This window comes from Solanum tuberosum, unplaced genomic scaffold, assembly GCF_000226075.1.
Source record: "Solanum tuberosum cultivar DM 1-3 516 R44 unplaced genomic scaffold, SolTub_3.0 scf00157, whole genome shotgun sequence".
Classification (NCBI taxonomy): domain Eukaryota; kingdom Viridiplantae; phylum Streptophyta; class Magnoliopsida; order Solanales; family Solanaceae; genus Solanum; species Solanum tuberosum.
In genome coordinates, this window is record NW_006239084.1 from 263558 (window position 1) to 287327 (window position 23770).

The 23770-nt window shown below is 34.4% G+C and overlaps 1 protein-coding gene across 1 annotated transcript; it reads right to left on the reverse strand.

The window, feature by feature from the left end:
* Positions 1–707: 707 nt before the first annotated feature.
* LOC102604869 (E3 ubiquitin-protein ligase HERC2) lies at positions 708–18390 on the reverse strand. The gene is made up of 6 exons (XM_006353673.2): positions 17735–18390; positions 15256–15395; positions 4949–5143; positions 1933–2061; positions 1689–1844; positions 708–1447 (listed from the first exon to the last, which is right to left on the reverse strand). The coding sequence occupies exons 1-6, from the start codon at positions 18283–18285 to the stop codon at positions 1245–1247; spliced, it is 1374 nt and encodes a 457-aa protein (XP_006353735.1). The 5' UTR covers positions 18286–18390; the 3' UTR covers positions 708–1244.
* Positions 18391–23770: the final 5380 nt, after the last annotated feature.

Sequence of the window (23770 nt, forward strand, 5' to 3'; positions counted from 1 at the left end):
TTTTTTTCATGCAAATACAATTTGTTCAAGTTTGTGCCCGTTTATCAACTTGACCCAGCAAAAATTGACTTGATATATAGTCCAAATTAACCTATTAGAAATCTTGTCATAATATTTTCAAAATCATTTTTTTCTTCTTAATGTCAGTCATAATAAAAAAGTTATTATCAGATACTAAAAAATTCTAATGAACAAACAAAGTAATTAATATTTAGTCAGAATTAAAGTCATGACCCATATTTTTCGCTCATTTCGGCCCGTATCAATAAACCATCATTTTGATCCGATCAAATTTAGCCAGACACCTCTAAGCCCAAATCCCTAATTTTTTAGTGTGCTGAAATATCATTCTGCAACAAAATAAAACATGACAAGTTCATATGAGGCGTCAGCTTGATGAAGGCATTTTGATCTCATTGGTGAAAGGAGTTCCCCAGTTTAGTCCTGAACCTTAGTGTGAAGTGTGTGTTTCTCCACAACTATAGAATAGGTTTGGTTGCTGCAGACCTCAACTCTGCAACAGCTCACCAAAAAAAATAATGAATTTTCACTCTGAAAAATGGTTAGATGACCTGACTATCGAAGGGCCAAGTTCTGAAACATAAATACCAATGGCAGATCACCAATGTTCCATCATCAAATTTTTGAAAGTATTCCTCTGAGCAAACTACTAAAAACAGTTTAAATCAATGATAACGGGAACCAAGTAAAAGTGAATCATCAAAATGAGCTTTTGCAGATAGTAACTCAAATAGCATTTATACAAACAAATGTTGAAAACTTAACAGGAATTCTCTTGTGTCTTTCAGGTTCACCACTTACAAAACTAGCATCAACATGTCAAGGAAACTGATCATCAAGAGACCTAATCAAGATGATGCTAAACATTTCCTAGGAAGAGCCTTGGTTATTTCTTTACAACATTCAGAGCTCAAAAGCTGCTTTGTCACAAACCTATATGACAATGATAAGCCTGTGAAAGGCACACACGTACTGTGCCCTAATCCTAGCCGCTACTTTGGTGATTAATAAGCATCTCAACATTCATTTATTTCGGAGTACCTAAGTCAAGAAAAAAACTCAAAACTGTGGAGATCTCTTCTTAGGTGAAAACAAAGTTCCTGGAACAATAATCATCCCAAATGGACTAAACTCTAAATTTAACCTGGTATTTTACCAGATAAAAAGCTGCAGAAAACTGCTTCATTGCTATTGAGTCATTATACAACCAGAGTGATCCTTTTTCAACACTTTAAGTGACCTGACCTGGAAACCAAGCACATGGCATGAGAAGCACCGATGGCTACTGAAAGCACGTTATGGTATCCAAGTCCATCATCCTCCATAAGAAACTTGACTTCAATAGGAGTTGACTGTTTCTCCGGCAATCCCGGAACACCCAGTTGGCAATCTTTTGCATAGCCCCACATGTATAGTTTCCCACCATCTGTCACCAGCAAAATTAACTATTAGTGCATTTCATCCTTTGTACAATAAGCTAAAGATCATACAGCACAGGTCATGGCTTATTAATCAACAGGTCTCTAAAGCAGCGATGGAAAATGGGAACAATTGGATGAGAACAATTCTTTTAAGTCCTTTATTCATAGCTTCGACTTAATGGATGATAATTTCTGCACTAATCCTTGTGTTATGCATCTAACCAAACAGATTGTGACATGTTTTACCTGTTATAGCTGCCGACGATGAACCTCCACAAGATATATAGATGATTTTCTCGTGGGCCAAAGCCTCAACTTGGATAGGGACTTTCTGGTTTTGAAGAGAAGAATTACCCAGTTGACCATGGCCTCCATGACCCCATGAAAGCACTTCTCCTTTATCTGAGAGTAAAGGATACTTCTAATATAAGTATTTCAGATACATAGATCAGATATGCATGTGACATAAAGTAGTTTCACTGTAAGCTACCAGTCAAAGCTAGAGAATGATATCCCCCACTAGCTATCTGAATAACACGAACACCTTTAAGGCTTGGAACTGGTTGTGGTTTCCAACCACCTAATTTGTCACCTCTCCCAAGCTCATAGTTTGAATTGGCTGAGAAAAGAAGAGACCAGAAATGTTATTGATCGAAAGAAAGGTCACATAATAGACAATAAGTGTTCAAAGTACACCCAAGAAAGTAGAGAAAAAAGAACAATACTGGAATGTCCAGTCCTATACCAGATAAAGTCAAACTCTATCTATTCTATAACTTAGCATGAGACTTGATATTATCCTTACCTGTATCAAAATAGAAGTACAAGACTCATTACTTATTTATTTATAATGGGGAAATCCCCGGAGCCAAGGGCACAAGGTTTGAAACTCGGCAGATTATAGGTTCACCCCTCTACCCTTCTCCATTTAAATACCAAGCTTTTAACTATGGTAGGGTTGTGACGTACGCCTAGCCCACATATCACATGTTCACTATTACCACCAGATCAAAGCCCTGGGAGCACAATTTGATGCTTCATCAAGTTTGTTTCTAGGTCTTGTTCATTATTATGGGTCTGGTTTATTATTATGCTGGGGCGCTGAACTTGCTGGATTTAAGAGCAACAGATGATCTGAAATAAATACATACATACATTTTATAAGTGGAAGGCTCAAACTAAAATGCTATTGGACAAATAACTTTAATCAAATAAAATTCGTTTAACATTGTTGTACAATACGAAACATATATTCTTTTTTTTATAAAGGTAACATAACATATAAGAAATCCTATTTACACCAAAAATATAATAGACTAAGGGAACTCATCCTAAGTTTGTGGGTTGGGTTGCTTGTGTCTTCAAAAAGTTTTCAAACTATCCACCATATGCAGGCTGGGATCAGCTGCCACCGATTCCCCTCCCCATTTCTTCTACCCATACCTTTCCAGTTGTTGAGTAACTCAAAGGTAGTTTTAGACAAGACCCAACTGGGAGACCTAAAATACAAAAGAGCATGTACCACAGATTTGCAGTTGTCTTGCAATGGATGAAAAGGTGGCCATGTGTCTCCACATCTAATCCACATAGTAGACATCTTGAGCAAATCTGAAAACCACTTCTTTGTAGTCTTTCATGTGTTAGGCATGCTTTCCTAACCACTAACCAGGTAAAACAAGAAAGTTTTGGAGGGATCTTGATCTTCCAAAGCCACAGCATTGTAACGGAAATGTTGTGGTTTAAATTCCAGTAAGCAGGAGGTACATTTTTCGAGAACTTTCTCTTTCCTACTTTCGTTTAATATATCATGCATGCTATGATAATAACATTTAGGGAATATAGCTATTTTAGTCCCTGTGTTATTGTATTATTTTTTAAAAGCCAATTCGGGTATTTAAATTTTCATTGCGATTGTACTCTATGAATTCTTCTTGTATTATTTTGGTGGATTAGTTGTCAGTAACTACACACAATAAGTTGAAAACCAAAACAAAATGCACACAATTGACTGCAAATTTGTTATTTTCGAAGCTTATATTTAATCAAATCGTACATGTTTTTAATCAGGGCGCAGTTCATGGCTGGGGTGGGTGTATTTTGCTCCAATATTCGAAGTCCATTATCAGTTTTCCCAATTTTAAGCTTTGTTTCGAGTCCAGCACTTCTTTTTCTCGGATTTCTCTTTTGATACTTCTTCATTAATGTGAAACCTGTTTCATTCCTCAAAATAATTGTGCAAGATCCTAGAATGATCACAAGTTATAATTTAGTTACGCTAATCTAATAGTAACTTATGAAGATTGTGAAAATACAGAAGAGGGTGGATAAGTCGAGAACCGTAGCCCACAAGGCACTGCTGCAAATGCTTCCAATTTCACTGTACCTAGATTTTGTCTGTATCCAATTGTGAAGACCATCACAAGGATAACTAACTAGCAAACTTCAAAAAAATTGGTCTTCAATTGAAGAATTATGCAGCGAAGGCAAAAAAAAAAGATTCTTTGTACAGTGGATGATCCAAACTAGAACGATAGAAACAAAGTTCTCTTCTGTTTTGTCTTGGAGAATTTTATCTTGAAAATACCGAATTGCCCTTCGTAGAGTTATCAGTTCTTTATGGTATTTTAGCTCCGTTAGTAAAAGGACTAAAAACACACACCTTACTTGATCAAAGGTCAAATGTGCTTTAATAAGATATTATAGGGACTAAAATAGGAATAATACATTAACACAAGGACTAAAATAGCTATTTTCCATAACATTTATGTTGTTTTAAAAAGTTTGGGACCGATTGACACAGGATACATGTGTAATGTATGTGCCCACAAATTAGTATTTGTGTGTATACAACACAAAAAAATATGTAATTGGAGTTGAGTTATTCATTTGCTAATTGGAAGTTGTATACATTCATCGACAAGAACAAACACTATTTAAAATGTGTACATGTTCAATGAATATGTCCTTCAGTTTAGAAATGACCCACTAACAAACGTTGAGTGTCTCACAAAAGACATACACTGTCCATGCAACATTAGTTGACCCTTTTGCAACCTACCATTGAGGGAAAAGAAAGGAACAGATCCATGCAATTTGTTATCAGATGACTGTAATTCATGAACAGAATTGCATCAGCTTGGGAAGTGAAACTTCTAGGTTAGCTTGACATGTGAGACATCAAGATGCTCGACTAATCTAGAAGGAACGGGTGAGTGTAATACTAGGATTATGCTCCACAACAAGGCATTTGGATTAAGACTAACTAGACCACTTAATTTGCAATAAAGATATCAAGACAACATCCAAGCCATATTTTGCCTCCACTTGAAGTCATCATTACGCTTCAGCACTCAACTATGATAAAAGAAAAGCATGCGACCTTCCTTGTAATTTTTTTGATAAGGATCAAACACAAATAATGGTGTCAACTGGAACAAACCACCCTTCCTTTCAACAAATTAACATCATCATAAGGGAAGAGCATCAAAAAAGCGATAGAATCTTACCTCCCCAATTCCAAAGCTCTCCCTCTTCTGAAAGTGCCATTGTAAAAAACCCACCACATGAAACAGCAGCTACGCTTGTAGGAAGTGATTTTACTTTTAAAGGGATGCTAAGACCACCTGCTTCATTTGGGCCTCGACCTGGACCAAGGCCCAATCGACCATCCCCTTCATCTCGGCCCCAAGTATAAAGTTCACCTATTGACATCAAGTAAAAATATGAACTCCAAGTTAAAGGAAAAGAATCAGCACTAATTTCTACTTCACATCCAAATTTTATCGAGTAAAAGACAGGAAATAATTAGAACAACAAGTACTTCACAACATACTCCCTCAATAAGCTGTAGACACACACATTCCCATGTCAAATACTATTAATCTTCATTGGAGCGATTTGATGGTAGACATGACCAACAGCTATCAACTATCGGTTTGTTGGTAAGGTGAGAGCTTCAAGCCAGTTTCTAGTGCACCTCCCATATACGCACCACTACACAAAAGAGGAGGGAAATGCTTCAAGCACAAAACCTCTGACCTCCTTTCCAAAATGGGTTGTTGAATGATGAGAATCTAAGTACGAACTAAAAGCATCAAATTTTTTGTGTGTTTTCTTCAAATTTTTAAAGTAAAACTTACATTTTCATTTAGTAAACTACACAAAACAAATTAATTTCAATTTTACGCATTAATAAGAAAAGTTTAAAAATTATAATTCAAGGAAAAAGAATTTTTGTCCAAATAGTGATAGTATCATACAAATGGAACAGTGTAGTGAAGAACCACCCATCCTCTACATTCATATCATGACAAACTCCTTTTAAAAAAAACATTATTTCTACCAGTAAAGCAATGGATTCAACAACCTAGGCATGCATTAGGTGGGACACTCAAAAGCACGAATTATCAAACTAAAAATACCATTGGCTACTTTGCATCAAAAAGTATAAGATGTAAGGGTGGCAAAATGGTAGAAATTTACGACTATCCACTCCGCCTGAACCAACCCATTTTAAATGGGTTGAATATCCGATCATTTCAAAAGTGGGTCAAATATGGGTCAGCCCATACTATCCATCGAAAATTATTTCTCAGCTCACAACTTGCATCTTTTACACCCTCTTTTACACACAAAGGGAAAAATAAAAGTAAACTAAGGGTATTATTTTATGTTTTTTAACGAGATAATCACATCATTCAAAACTGGGCAAGTAGTATATTCTTTTTTTTTTTGGATAAAGTGGGCAAGTAGTATATTTTATTTGTTAAGATCCAAATTTCTCATTCTAAAGTAAAGGCTTACCTGTAAATATTCTTTGAATAACTTGATAGTATACAAAAAACCATTTACACTAACATTATATAAACTCTTAGTAATATCCCCCCTATACCAATTTATGTGGCATACTTTCCTTTTTAGTTTGTTCCAGAAAAAAATTACGCCTTCTATAATTGGAAAGTGTTAGAATAGAAATAGGTAATACACAATCCTACTTAAAATAGGAATAGGAATAATATATAGTTTCCTACTTGGTAAAGGATTGTATTATAGTGCCTATAAATAGGGTTTCTACGTAATGTAGACACAACAATTCAATAATATTTTTCTCCTATATTACTCACATGGTATCAGAGCCTCTACGATCTTGGTAGAGAATCAAATAACTTTTGTTGCCGGGAGGCGGATATTACCCATATATGCCGCCCGTCTGATCAATGATTATGTTAGCAAAAGTTGGGTCGCCGTGTATGTTTTAGGTAACTATTTTCTCAATCTAATTTGTATAGCACCACATCATCATTTTTTTATTTTTTTTGATAACCGAGAAATCCGTCTATGACCCGCCCTTTGGACCAATCACAGCCTTCTAAACTCGGTGGATAATGGGCCCGCCTCTCTACCCTTCTCCACTTAAATACCGGGTTTTGCTTTGCATGGTGTGGGGCTTGAACCTGCGACCTAAGCCACAAATCCTCCACCTTTTGCCACTTGAGCTAGGCCTTGGGGGCATAGCACCACATCATCATTACGGTGACTACTTTCTTATATCTAATTTATGTAGCACCGTGTCATCTTTCCGATGACTACCTTTCATATTTAATTTGTCTAGCACTGTGCCTTCTTTTCGGTGACTACTTTTTTCATATCTGATTTACACTAGTTTTTTTTCGATGACTACTTATTTGTGTAGGATCATTCCATCATTCCGACTCTACCCATATAATTTCTCTTTTTCAGTAGGGTCGTGTCGTCAATCTGACTCTAATCTGTATAATTTCTATTTTCCAACAGGGTCATGTCATCATTCTGACCCTACCCATATAATTCTCTTTCTTAGTAGGGTCGTGTCATCATTCCGACTCTGCCCATATAATTTTATTTCTCAGATTGTGACCACTTTCAGCCATCAAATCTAATACTCCGACACATTAGCATGTTTCAATTTTGAGCACTTTCTGGTGATCATGCATTCTGAAGATGTCTATATGGAGCAACCACCTAATTTTGTTGCTCAGGGGGAGTATACCAGCCTTGTATATCGATTACATAAGTCACTTTTTGGTCTGAAACAGTCTTTGCAAGCTTGGTTTAGGAAGTTCAACACCGTAATTTTATTACTCTGTATTTTATCGGCATTATGCATCAAATTCAATATTTCATTAAAAGACCAAGCACATTGAGATTGACTGACATTATGCATCAAATCCAGTATTTCATGAGAAAACTAAGCATATTGAGATTAAATGTCAATTTTGTGAAGTTGAGCGATCAACTTGCAGATATCTCACCAAGTCTCTCATCGGTACTCGTATTAATTACATTTTGTAACAAGATAGGTACATATGACTTGTATACACCAACTTGAGGGGGAGTGTTAGAATATAAATAAATATATACAATCCTACTTAGAATAGGAATAATATATAGTTTCCTACTTGGTAAAGGATTATATTATAGTGTCTATAAATAGGGTTTCTATGTAATAATGTAGACATTACAATTCAATAATATTTTTCTCCTATATTTCTCACAAAAAGAATTAACTTGAAAAGTTTCATTTTACCCTTAATGAAATGATTTTATAGCCACACAAATGTTTAAGAATAGATTTAGACCACAGATAGAATTAACTTGAAAAGTTTCATTTTACCCTTAATGAAATGATTTTATAGCCACACAAATGTTTAAGAATAGATTTAGACCACAGATTTCAAAAGTCTCCTTGCTTTCTTAAACTTTGTGTCAAGTCAGATGGTGCCACAAAAATTGGGACGGAGGAAGTACCATGTTTGGTAGCATATTTTGCTATGTAGTATAAAATTCAACACAACTAATACAATGTTTGGGTTGCAACTTGGAAACCTGCATAACTAATATATGTAAAAGTTATGAGGAAATCTATGCATTATTTTATACAGGATAGAAGATGGAATAACTAATCCCCGTATAAAATAATACATAGATTTTCTTACAACTAATCTTTGTATTACTAATGCTTGAGTAACTCTAACCAACTACCAAACGACCCCTTAAACCTATATGAGTAAGCCCTCCTTTTTATGTTTTCAATTGTATTTGTTTATTGTGAATTTACTGTAATCTGAGAGTACTTATTTCTTCTACACCAATGTTTCCCTTTTTTTATGGATAAAACTAAGATTTAGTTTGCTATATTTTCTAATTTTGAATAAATTTATTTATTTCATTCTCCTAGTCAAATTTGGTTAAAAGAAGTACAACATATGAGATTTTGATTTATTTGAAAACATTACTTTTTCATAGGTACTGAAAACCATTATCCTCCATGAAGAATCTCAATGAAAAGTACCTAAATTAAATAGAAACAAAAGCTAAGAATCATAAAGGAAGAAAAAAAGAGAAGAAACAAAAACTCATGTATTATTTAAGAAGCAATGGATAATATGAAGAGAGAGAAGGAAAAAAAACTCATGTATTATTTTAGAGCAATGGATAATATGAACATCCATTTTTTTAATGAAGGATATGGATATACATATTATCCAATGGTTAACCCATTTTTCATCTGTATCAAACATGAGTGAGTCGGATATTTTATTCATTTTTGATCTGACACAGCTGTTTGCCACCCCTAGCTTAAGAAAAGCCTTCTATACAACTATCATCTTCTCCTTCTATTCAAGGAAGACCTTTTCCTTTTCCAAATTATTACAATCACATCTCCGTTTATTTTTTTAAAATTATTATTATGTTTTTTTTTAGGGGGGGGGTAAGTTTTTGATGCTTGGGAAGGAAAACCTGGAAGCAAAAAAAATTTACTTGCCTTGTTCCAAGGTAACAATAGACAAAGTGTTAAAGAATATGGATGGGCAATGTAAAGCAAAATAATTGTAAGTTCTTCGAATGAAAACTTTATTTCTCTTTCAGCACTCTTTACAGAAACCTTATGGGGTAATATCCATGAAACATAATTTTTTCCCCTTTTGTTTCAATTTCTATCTCTATTGGATAGAAGGGATACGTACAGGTATAGCATAATGATTTAGTAAATGCATAAAATAATGGTAATTTAATTCTCTCTTTTTGTTCTCTTCTTTGGAGGTAGGTGGCAGAAATAAAAAGCTAAGGATAAATATAAAATGCCACATTAAGTTTTGAAATGCTCTCAGGCACATTTTACGAGGTAGTCATCTAAAGTCGAACTTTTGGATACCTTCTCTGGTGGTATTCGACCACCGGAGACTTATTTACTCTTTTATGTTTTTCTTTGTTTAAGCCTTTTATTTATCATGGATAATCGTATTTACTTCAGTTTTTTTTTTTGGGAGGGGGGGAGCTGGGTAAGGGTGGACATTCAATAGTTCATTTCGGTTTTTGAATTTGTTGTACCGAACACCACATTTGGTCCCCTAGTAGTCTGGCCTTGTGAACGCCAAAAAGGCACTAACAATTTAACAAAACTTCACAAACACAAATGACCATGTCATTACACAACAATGCACCACATGTGCATTCATGAGTTCTTCACTCATTAAACTAAGTAACAACGCACTTCAATTATTCACCACATATCAACTTCAAAACATTAATATTTTGACAATAACAAAACTCAAGTGCAATGGCCAAATCACACCAAATTTTCCACCAACAATGTAGTTTCTTCCATGAGACCACTGCCAACAATAACAAAACTTTAGTACTTTACGCCCTTCTTCATTGTCTTGACCACTTGAACTTTTAAGATAACACCAAAAGTTAGAATACTACTTTTAAGATTAGAAAAAAATATAATAAATATCTTATTGAACTCACCACTACTAAATACTTGAGAATTACAATCATACATCAACAATGCAAGAGCTTCTTCCACTATTTGTCATCTCTAAAAATAATAAAATCAAATATGTCATACAACACTAAGGATTTTATTTTTTGCGAAAACAAACAAAAAATACAAAGTTCAATTTTCTCAAGAAACTCCAAATTTTCTTCAACACAAATAGGATTAGTCTCTTGTCTAAGTCAATCTTGGACACAAATAAGAGACATTGCACACATTTGGGAGTCCATGAACTTCTAAATGGATCAAGAATACGACCACGGGTGCTAAATGCACATTCGACATAGGAATAATCAATACATCTCGAGCCAACTGTGAAAGTATAAGAAACTTGGTAGAACTTTTCACCAAATTAAGATATCAAAATCCTCAGATTCAGGCTTTTCAACAAGGTTTCTTTCCAGCTCAGATTTAGTGCCTCAACTTTCAGAATCTTTCTTTTGTTTCTTCATGTAAAACTTAGTTCTAAATTTTGAGAAAGACCACAAATAAATGATTGATTCTTAGAACCTTTTGAATAGTTACTTACACAGACCGCAAACAATTCCTTCAAGTAAGTTTCTTTACTATCTTTCTCTTTTCTTCCCCAAGTAATTCTTCAAGAGCAAAACTAACGTACACAAACTTATTACGAGGATCTAACACAAAAGCAATAAAAAGCATTTTGTTAATCTTTTCAGAAGTACCCCCATAAGTCTTAAACTTTTCTTTCATCCCCACTTCACGCAAATCAACATCATCATACACTCTTTCAAATATGCATCAAGCTCACATATATCCTCAAAATGAACATTACAATACTATGAACCTAAAACTTTCAATGTGAGCTCATAAATTTTTTCAAGAAACTATGTGACATTCCTCACATCAACTTAATCATCATTTTGGATTGAACCTGCAATACTTCCATATTCACAAAATCAGTAGCAAGATCGGAATTAAAGTTATCATCATAAAGATCAAACCTCTCAAGGGCCTACTCAAACTTTTTCCACAACATCAAATAGGTGGAATTCCACCTAGTAGGCACATCTAAAAATAACATTTTATCACATTCTATCTTTTGCATTTCAAGATTTTTTTTGTCCTTGGAGAAGATAATCTAACATATTTCACCATTTGTGTTACCCGTTTGATAGAAGAACCAATTTCTTTCAAACCATCTTGCACAATTAGATTAAGTATGTGAGTCATACATCTCATGTGGAGATGCTTACCATTCATCATATTAGTTCCCCACTTATCTAACTTTCTAGACAACTCTGTAACTGCGACATTATTGAAGAAGTATTATCAACTATAACAATGAAGACATTGTCCAAGTTCCAATCAAGTAAACAATTACTAATAGACTCTGCCAAATGCTCGCCTTTATGAATAGTGATAGGACAAAAATTTAATATTCTTTTATGAAGCACCCAATTCCTATCAATAAAGTGAGCTGTCAAACACATAAAATTAATTATTTGCAGTCATGACTGCTCACTTTATTGATAGGGATTGGGTGCTTCGTAAAAGAATATTGATTTTTTGTCTTATCACTAGCCATAAAGGTGAGCATTTGGTAAAGTCTATTAGTAATCAGTGTTATTAAAAGCGAAAAGCGCAAAAAAGCTCTAAGGTCCATGGGGGCTTTAAGCGCAAAAGTGCAAATAAAGCGTGGGCTTTAATGAAAAAAGGCACAAAGGGAGAAAAAAATAAAATGTGTATGTTTAGTCCAAAACTAATAATTATAAACATGAATGACAAATATATGACCAAAGAAATTGAATTTTTTTAATGATAAAGTGAAATATCAATTGTTTAGTGTCACTTCTTCATAAGAGGCTCATTGACAAGGAAAAGTTTGTCTTAGAACTTTGATGACGGCACTGAAGCGCACATAAAGCGAGGCGAAGCGCTCAACACGTTTTGAGCCTCGCTTTAGGGCTTAAGCGCGCTTAAAGCGAGCCTTTGATAACACTTAATTGTTTACTTGATTGGAATTTGGACAATGTCTTCACATGTTATTGTTAATAATGAATGCTTCTTCAAATAATGTCGCAGTTACAGAATTGTCTAAAAAGTTAGATATGTGGGGAACTAATATGATAAATGGTAAGCATCTCCACGTGAAATGTATGGCTCACATACTTAATCTAATTGTGCAAGATGGTCCGAAAGATATTGGTCCTTCTATCAAACGGGTAAGGCAAATGGTGAAATATGTTAGATCATCTTTTGCAAAGACAAAAAACTTTTTGAAATGTGTAGAAATGCAAAAGATAGAATGTGATAAATGTTATCTTTAGATGTGCCTGCTAGGTGGAATTCCACCTATTTGATGTTGGACACGTCAGAAAAGTTTGGGTAATCTTTTGAGAGGTTTGATCTTTATGATGGTAACTTTAATTCTTATCTTGCTACTGATGTTTGTGAAGATGGAAGTAAGATGGAAGTATTGAAGGTTCAATCCAAAATGATGATTGGGTTAAGGTGAGGAATGCCACAGTTTCTTGAAAAATTTTATGAGCTCACATTGAAAAATTCAGGTTCACAATATGTTACTTGTAATGTTCAATTTGAGGATATTATATGAGCTTGATGCATATTTGTAAGCGTGTATGACAAGTGATAATGTTGATTTGCGTAAAATGGTTGTGGGGATGAAAGAAAAGTTCAAGACATATTGGGGTACTCCTGAAAATATGAATAAATGTTTTTTATTGATTCTGTGTTGGGTCCTCGTATAAGTTTGTGTACGTTAGTTTTGCTCTTGAAAAAATACTTGGGGAAGAAAAGGGTAAGATAGTAAATAAAGAAACAAAAACTTACTTGAAGAAATTGCTTGTTGTCTATGTAAGTAAGTATTCAAAAGGTTCTAAGAATCAATCATCTTCATTTGATTCATCTACTTGTGGTCGTTCTCAAAATTTGAGAACTAAGTTTTACATGATGAAACAAAATGAAGATTCTGAAAATTTAGGCACTAAATCTGAGTTGGAAAGATACCTTACTGAAGACCAAGAGCCTGAATTTGAGAATTTTGATATCTTAATTTGGTGGGAAGTTAATTCTCCTAGGTTTCCTATACTTTCATAGTTGACTCGAGATGTATTGACTATTTCTATGTCGAGTGTGGCATTGGAATGTGCATTCAGCACTGGTGGTTGTATTCTTGATCCATTTGGAAGTTCATTGACTCCCAAATGTGTGCAATGTCTTAATTGTGTCCAAGATTGGCTTAGACAAGAGGCTAATCCTATTTGTGTTGAAAAATTTTTGGAGTTTCTTGAGAAAATTGAACTTGGTATGACTTCATATTTTTTTGTTTGTTTTCGCAAAAAAAAAAATACTTATTGTGTTGTATGACATATTTGATTTATATTTTTAGAGATGGCAAATAGTGGACAAAACTCTTGCATTGTTGATCTATGATTGCAATTTTCAAGTATTTAGTAGTGGTGAGTTCAATACGTTATTTATTTGATTATATCTTTTTTCATTTTAAAAGTAGTATTTTAACTTTTGGTTTTATCTTGACAAGACAATGAAGAAGGACGTAAAGTACTAAAGTTTTGTTATTGTTGGCACTTGGCAATGAGAGTTTGTCTTGCTCATGAAGTGCGACAAAAAAAAAAGGAAGAGTAGTGGTGACTAGATGCTTTCCATGCAATGAAACTAGGGAGACAAATAACCATCTTTTTTTGCATTGCAAGCTCACTGCACAACTATGGAACCAATTCTTTAGTCTCACAAAGACTGAATGGACGATGTCCAACAATGCCTGAGCATACTGCTGATTTAATGAGTTGCTAGATGAGAAGAGGAGGAAGCAAGAGCCAGAAAAAAAGGTGGAGGATAATACCCTCATGTATATAGGGGACAGTGGGAAGACAGAAATGGGAGATGTTTTACAGACAAAATCAAGTCCATTCATGATGTGAAATGGAAATTCTTAGTGTCTATTTTTTTGGTGTAAAGGAAACAGTATAGAGGAAGTAGATGAGCTGGTAGACTTTTTAGGTGCTCTATAAAGCTTAGAGTCTAACCTTACTACCTTGTAAATTTTTGGAGGTGGCTAACATTCCTTAATGCTGTGAAATACAATAGTACTAATTCTCAAAAAAAGAATATAAATAGATTCGGCCAACCATTGTGGCTATATTTTCTGCATCTTTTCATTCTGAGAAGCCCTTTCAAGGAAGTTGACTGCAAGTTACTTTACTTGGTGATGTCCCCGGGGCTTTGGTCCAATGGTAAAGGAGGTACAACCGAGATGTGTGGTTACGTGTTTGAATATTGGTTGGTGAGCCAAGTCTAGTATTTAAGTAGAGGTGTGAACAGTATCCACCGAGTTTCTTGTTGGGAAGCCAATTTCAAGAGTACTAGAAAAACTATACTCCCTCGATCCCATTTTATGTGACGGTGTTTGACTAGGTAGGAGTTTACAAATGAAAGACTCTTGAAATTTACGGTCTAAAACAAGTCATACACATTTGTGTGACTAAATATATCAATTTAAAGGTAAAATGGGAAGTTTAAAGTTAAATTGTTTCTAAATATGATATCATTCTTTTTGGGACAGACTAAAAAGAAAAGTATGTCAAATAAAATGGGATAGGGGTATTGCTCTATGATGGATGGATGATAAATATTCCAATTTACTACCACCACTTTTCTTGGGCACGCTTTCCTTCTGAAAGGTCCAGTACAAAGCTTCATCTAGAAGAATTGTTTGCCAAATGAAGATTTTTCTACCTAGGAAAGGCAATAACTAGCATCTGGATAACTCCAGATTGATAGAGTAAGATGGAGTTCAAAATGAAAGAAGCGACTTTATTGTCAAATCAATAATCCAATTATAACTACTAATGATGAATCAGCTAAATAGAAGTAAATACTTAAATCAAACAATCCAAAAATTATAGCTATCGATCATAAAGGAAAGCACATACCCACATTTTCTCTAGCTGGTGACGTGTGAAACCTGAAAGTGTTTGAATATCCTACCTGATTTTGTTATAGCAGCTGTATGAGTCCCACTGGTTGCAACATGGCATATTTCTGCATCCCAAGAGCCCTCAACTAATCTAGGGACCAGCTCTCTATGATAAACTTTATGACCAAGAGCGCCAAAGCCACCGTAACCCCTGAAAACTTCATTTTTTCCATAAAAGAATCAAGTTACAATGAACAAAACTACTGATTCGGATTTCACCAAGTCATTCAAACTATTTTTGTGATAAGGTTAAAGATTATCATTGAATGGGCATCAGGAAGATGCCAAGTTACAAAAGGTGTGACCAGTTATCTCTAGTACAGAAGGGCAAAAAAAACATATCAGCACTAGTACAAGTAGCCTAACCTAAAGCTAAGGAGGTAACAAAATGTCAAAATCCAAAAACATGTCAAACACTCTTTCACTAAAGGAATTAGAATACTTCTATGTCAAACTCTTCAATGGAAAATGCATGACTCCACTGTTGATTCATCCAATAGCCTTATTTGCTAGCAGAAAGGCGATAATGTGTACAGTGCCATTCACAAAAGGGGTGATGATGTTTACAGAGCCTATCAAAAAGGGGTGATGATGTCTATATACACAATGAAACTGTGATAAAGAAAGTTCACAGCTTCGCTTGTGCAACCATTATATGCGTTCAAGCATCTTAGATTCACAACTATGATAATAAGCAATTGTTGCCAAAAATAGAGACTAAACATGGATTTTTTGGTTCAGCATCAGAATTACCTCCAAATTTTCTATTCATCCCTTTCTATTGCCAAAGTAAAACTAAGTGAAGGCCATACCACATAGACAAAATAGGGATTTTTTATTCAGCCCCCATACTACTTCAAAACTTTAGTACCTCCAGATTTTTTAGCAAAACTAAATGCAGGTCATGCTACAAAGTGATTACTACACAAGAAAACCTTGTTAACCATAGGCATTACCGCATTAGGCCTTTTTCCATGCTCCAGGTCAAAACAACAATAAATAATCAGAAACTGATATGCATTCATAAATCTTTCTTCTTTTTCTTCAGTTCACAATTACACATATCTAAAGATATGTCTTCAGACTACAGGTCGAAACAAATTATGAGAAGTGCTTAGATAGTAAATACACAAATTCACATGTTTATCTTGGGCAACCATTCTGTGTGTTCATTCATCTTAAGTTCACAATAACAATAATAAGTGACAGTTGTCATGACAAAGAGATTATAAAATGACTAGAAGGGGTTGCACGGGTGACAAGCAACTTCCACCTCCAACCCTAGTTGTGGTTTGAATCATCAAGGGAACAAAAAGGTGGGAGCTCCTAGTGAGGGGTAAAAAAGTAAGGGTTCGTTTGGTGGAGTGTATAAAAATGATGCTCAATAGAGTACATTAGTAATGTTTGTATTAGTTATAATTGCATTAGTTATGCATAGATTTATTTTTATTCATTGTTTGATTTAGTGTATTAAAAATAATATGCATTGTATGAGAATATTTATTTACAAAAATATTCTCCACAATTATGGTGGAAAAGATGTAAAAGTGATTTTGAGGGGTAATTGGATCTTTAACCATGTTAATGCATGTATTAAATCCCTTTGCATTACTAATACCTAGAAATCCATGGTATTAGGTATTAGTAATACACTCCTCAATACACAATAGAGTGTATAATTAATGCATTTGTTATACATAGCATGAAAAAGTATACCAAACAAGGGACTACTAATACACAAAGTTAATGCATGCATTATTTTTGCTAATACACCTACCAAATGACCCCTAAGAGATTATAGACAGGATAGATATATGTTGGTTCAGTATAAAGATCATTCAAACTTTAATACGTCCACATAAATATTATCTTTACCAGAGAAAACTACATAAATTACACTATCAAGACAACTATACAGCTATGCAATGAAAATCTTACACTCTTTTCTGCTTACAACAGCTATATACACAAAAGAACAGTGATAAAGAAAGTTTACACCCTCTTCTGCGGCATTGTATGTGTCCATTCATATTAAATTCACAGTTCCAAATAACAAGCAACAAGGGACTGTTGCCAAAGTAAGAAACTAGAAATGAAAATTTTTCGGTTCAGCATCAAAATTAGTTCAACCTTTCCTTTATCAAAAAAAAATTAGTTCAACCTTTCTCTCCATTCCTTTCTACTTACCAAGCAAAACTAAGTGAAGCCACTATATAAGACTAGACAGATATTCTTTTAGTCAAGACCTAAATCTTTTCAACATTTAGGACCTCCACATTTCATCCTATTGACGAGCGAAAGTAAGTGAAGACCATAAAAAAAAAGTTACTGTCAATGAAATCTTGTTAACCATAAGCATTAAGACCTTTCAATTCTCCATGTAAAAACAACAATGAGCAAACAGAGTAATACATTAATTTTTCACTTTCTTCATTTCTATCATAAGGAAAGGCAAACAATGCACAGTACAAGGTTGGAATTGGTACTGACCAAGTGAAGACCTGCCCAAGAGAGTTAAGAGCGACTGAATGAAGCCCACCAAGAGCAACACTTCGAACCGAGTCCAAATGAGTATTCAACGTAGGAACAAAAACTGGGTTCTCATGGCCAAACCCAAGACGACCCCCATCACCTTTTCCCCAAATCCACAGATTACCATCAACCAATAAAGCTGAATGGAAAAGCCCACAAGAAATTCCTATTTCAACGTCCACCTTTCCCTCATTAAATGAAGACGGCAGCAGCACAGGAGCAGAAGGAAGACGACCAGGAATGGGGGAGGATAACCGGAAAGTGGGAGACAAAGAAAATGAAGCAACAGGAGATGGGTATATTCTAATTTCTTCAATACCGCCACCCAATTGACCGGAAGCACCACGTCCCCAGGAATATAGTTGGACAGTGACCGATTGTTGTGAGTCTGTGGATTTAGATTCCCAAAGAAGAGGAACTTTGGATGATGATGAAGAAGAAGAAGAAGAAAGGTGACGCCGCCACCGGAAAATGGGAAGTGCACGACGAGTGCGGTAATAGAATGCCATCAACGTCTGGCTCGACGGCGGAGTAGTGGTTGCTCAGCTTCTCTAGTTTATACTCAATGCTCTCACTTCTCCCATTGATGAAGCAAAGTGCACTTTCACCCCTACTCTTTCGACACAATTAAATGAAAGGTATCAATTAAGTCTTGCTTTGATTTTTTGTGACATTAATTCATTTTAAAATGTAATTAAGTAATTTGAGATTAAATTAATATTTTCAAAATTTTCTAATCTCTTATAAAATATAAAAAAAATACTTCATTTTTCAACTTTTATAATTCTATCCAAACCATTTTTTTTTAAAAGTAAAAGAAAATAGAATTTTCTCCTCTTCTTCTCCCAACGTTCTCTCTTCTTCTTCTTCCTTAGAAAATCCAAAAATCCGACTATCAAAACAAGTATTCTCCCCCATTATCTTATCTTCCTCCTCATCTCAGGTCGTGACTCTTTCCTCTTTGTGAACTGAAGATTGTGTTTGACTTAAAATGGGTAAGTCATTTTTTTGAAAGATTTTACAATTTTCGAACAATACTAAAAAAATTCTTGGTTAATGAACAATAAATTGTTCTATAGATGTGAAAATTGAATAATGGTGTAATGGTACCTATTATTTATTGTTTTTGAAAGAAAATCAACAAACTCAAAAAACCCTAATTTTGAGGAAATGTATATGTATTGTTAACATTCAGTGAAAATTCGTTTTTTGTTGTTCTTTTTGTGACCATTTTATTCATATGATTTTAGAAATATAGTCTTGTTCAGTTGTCCAACATATATTTCATTTGTTGAAAGATGTATCGTATGTTGCTTACATTTTTAGTGATATGTTGGTATATATTCCAACAGAGTTATCATATGTTGGAACATATCATCTATGTGTTATGGCAACAAAATGGTCATCTGTAGTAACAAATGATTAATTTGTTGCACATGAAGATTCATCTGTGGCAACAGAAGGTACATATGTGGCAACAAAATATCCATTTGTGTCAACATTAAGTATAAATTGCTACCATTATTATTTTATAATCAATTGTAAACTCTCAACCTTTTTTTATTTACCTTGTAGATGAAATGATACAAGAAGCTTCATCCATGACAACAGCTCAATCTTTAATTGGTGTTGCTTCCTCTTCTAACATCAAATGCTCTTTTTGTCTATGCGAAGAATGTGAGCAGCAACATGATTATTTTATTAGTCGTGTTAAAGACTCACTGATATTTTTAAGGAAATAACTTATAATATTGATGTCTATACATTCAAGAAGATTTCACAGCCTTTGAAGTGTAGGAGGTTGAAAAAATCTATTTCCCAATCACTATCTATAATTAGTGAAAGAAAAAATCAATGATTACTGCTCCAGTATCACACTCCAACCCAAAAGGCAAGGAGGAGAAGGAGAAGGAAAATGAGCAAGAGAAGGAGAAGGAGAAAGAGAAGGAGAAGGAGAAGGAGAAAGTTAAAAAGAAAGCGAAGGAGAAAGTGAAACAGAAAGAGAAAAAGAAAGAGAAGAAAGTCGAAGTCGTCAGTTGTGATGTGAAGCAACAATATCCATTTGAAGGTTTTAACATTGACGGCGAGGGTCCAACTGAACTAATGTCATCATTCTCGCAATGGATATACGAGGCTCTTTACAAGTATCATGCAAAAAAGTAAAGTCGTTCAACTATTATCAATATTTCTTCTTATTGTCCACTAAATAATTATTTATAATTATTACACAATTGCAGCAAAAGAGACAAGGACGATCACTACTTAGCCAATTGCTCGGATCTTGAATTCAAACAACTTGATATTGTAGTTGCATTTTCAAAGAAGAAGGATTGGTTTTACGTAATGTCTCAACCCAATAAGTGTTGGACTGATCAGGTAAATTCATTCCCAATTTTATCTTTTGATTAAGACATGAATACATATAAATAAATTGATACAAAAATACATTTGTTGATGTATATGTGGATGTCATTTTATACTATTTGGAGAAGAAGTCGAAGCAACAGAGTCATTCTAAATATCGATATACCACTACTAATTGTTTTTTCAAAACATACATTGATAATTCCAGTGTTGTTTCTGAATATGAGAATAAAATCGTTCGCACTATCAAAGGGTTTGGTATACCTGGTGGACTGCCTTGGCACCTCTTCTAGGACTAAGAGAAAATTGTGCTCCGAGATTCAAAAGTTGTCTACATTGTTGCCAAAGTACCTTGAATTTTTTTATCAAAAAGACCAGACCAACTGGTTAGTTCTTGAATCTTACCAAGAAAAGAACAAATCTCACCCATTCGAAGTCAGACATGTTACTGGTATTGCCCAACAAGCAAGCAATAGTCTATAAGTATCACATTAATTTTTTTGTCTTGCCACTATTGAAATATGATGTTATTATATTTTCTAATTAATGATATACCATGCAGAGATTGTGGAATTTTTTTTGCTGCATACGCTGTGTTTTTGAGTGATGGACTACAAGTACCATCCTATGGAATTAGTTATGAAACCCTCCTCATGAGATATGCTTCACTCCTATAAAACTATGGGATTTTAAAGACTCAAAGTGGCTATGTTAGTAACAATGAAGACCCACAGAGGCTTAGACCTAAAAAAGCAAAGTTCGATGAAAATGTCGTGGTTACCACCATTTATTAGATTGATAGTTATGTATATCATTGTGAATTACCTTTTTGTTGATAAGTTGTATAAAACAATTGGTGAAGTGTTCATTTTGGCTGATAATATTAATATTAATGATTATTATTTTTTTTATTTTGTTGGAACAAATGTCAATTATGATAGAAAGGAAGAAATGTAGTGTCTGTGGCAACATATATAACCTTTGTTGTAAAAAACACCATAGAATTATTCTGCATGTGCCCCAACAGAAAGAATATATGTGGCAACATATGTCACATAAAGAAGATATGTGGTAACATATGTCACAGAAATGAGATATGTGCCAACATTATATTGTCATCAATTGTTCATTTTTGCTGATAATATTAATATTAATGATTATTATTTTTTATTTGTTGGAACAAATGTCAATTATGATGGAAAGGAAGAAATGTGGTGTCTATGGCAACATATATAACCTCTGTTGTAAAAAATACCATAGAATTATCTACATGTGCCCTAACAGAAAGGATATATGTGGCAACATATGTCACAGAAAGAATATATGTGATAACATATGTCACATAAATGAGATATATAGCAACATTAGATTGTCACAAATTGTTCATTTTTGTTGATAATATTAATATTAATGATTATTATTATTATTATTATTATTATTTTGTTGGAACAAATGTCAATTATGATGGAAAGGAAGAAATGTGGTGTTTGTCGCAACATATATAACCTTTGTTGTAAAAATACCACATAATTATCTGCATGTGCCCCAACAGAAAGGATATATGTGGCACCATATGTCACACTTTGAATTGTCAAGATTCAAAAAAAATAAAATTAAAAAGGTTTAAAACAATCGTCCCTTCATTTTTTCCTCTCTCCTCTCTCTCCTCTCCTCTATAAAAGGTCATTTCGTTTCATATTCCAAATTTAATTTATTTTTACTAATTTCCGTTTTCTTTTCTCTTCTTTCCTTTCTCTCGTTCCATTATTCCTTCACAGATCAAATTGTTGCGATATTTTTCTACAACATCAGTGGTAATCTATTGTGATCCTCTTCTACAACAAGGCATCGTTGCCCTCATCATTTCTAGTTTATCGTTGATATCTTCTCAGGTAAAATTTAATTAGGGTTTTGAAATACTTACTAGTATTAAATCAGGACGTTTTTAGTGTTTTTATCATTTATTTGTTTGTAGGATGGTTGAGTTGTTATTTCTTTTGAAATATTATCTAATTTCAAAAAGCTTAACCACAAAAAACACATTTTAGGATATACATATGTTGCCACATATGACTGTTGCAATTTTTCCAACAGAACGTGCATATGTTGCCATAGATGACGCTTCAAGGATGGGTTAATCGATAAATTGAGCGATTTAGGAATGGAAAAATGTCAAATTGACCAAATTTTAGTACATTGGACCATAATTAAGCAATAAAAATGTCACGCCCCAAGCTCAAGGGGCGCAACTGGCTCCTAATGTCAAAACTCAGGCCCGAGCCGACCCTGCTAAACCATTTGCTACTAGCGCATGGCAGCCACACGCAATCAAGAAAACAAACAAGTATATCTCGGCTTAAAACTAAGCTCTCGGCCGGCAAGTCCCCTGTCAACAGATCTACAAACGAAACAGCTACTCCCAAGAGTTCATATAAAGAAATTGCCAACTAGCACAGAAGTCCTGATTGGGCCGTCAAGGCCACCATGATCTCTATACCAAAGAAGTCAATCTTACTGCTGAGGATGTCTACTAGATCGTCTGTCGAAACCTGCATGCATGAATGCAGCGCCCCCAGGCAATGGGGCGTCAGTACAAAATTATGCACAGAGTATGAAAGACAATAGACTATGAGCATGTATCCTAATATACAGGAATAATCCGATAAATAAATCAAGGATAAAATAAGTGTACTGACCTGCTCCTAAATCTAAACTTATCAAATATAATAAAACAACAACCTAACCAATCCCTCATAAGCTCGACAGGTACAAACAGCAGACAAGACCACCTACTCAGGCCCCCATAAGCCCGGAAGGTGCCAATCAGTCTATATACCCCTGTCGGTAGTGTCACGACCCGGGAGCACCCCCTAGTTGTAATCGGCGTACTCGACCTCGAAGAGGTCTAATACAAGCCTCTTAGCATTCATTCATCGCATAGACACTAAAACCATAAGGAATTTAAAACTTTTTTTACCAAGAAAACATTGCATAAAAAAAATAGCAAGCGGAAGACTTTCTAGACTTTATACATGATGTCTCATAACCATCTAATACTTTAGAGTACAAAACTCGGGACCAATCCCATACACAACTTAAACAATACTTAAAAAGACATAAAAGAACATATGGGGTATTGTCCTCGAATCTATGAGGACTCACCAAGTCTTCATCTTCAACACTTAGAAACCTATCAAATAGCCATGACATGTCATCATCTCCAAATCCCTACACTTTAGTTAAAAAGGGAAAGAAAGGGGTTAGCACAATTAAGTACTAAGTATGGAGACCATGCAAAAAATGCCAAAAAGGACATTTTCAAGAAAGTAAATGCTTTCAAATCATTTGATAAAACCTTTCCTTTACAAGTATAAGAGACATAATACAAGTCAACATTAACATATAAGACCATAGCCAACCATACATATACTCAACATATGTCCATATACAATCCATGCTTAACTTTAAAAGAACACATGTCATTTCATTACCATAAGACCTCTACCTAATATAACCTTAAGACACACTTGAGTGAGACAAGAAGTGACCGCCCATACAACCTCTTCAAGCACACTTAAGTGTTCCCCAAGATTACCTTAGATAAGGACATTTCATTTACAACATAACATC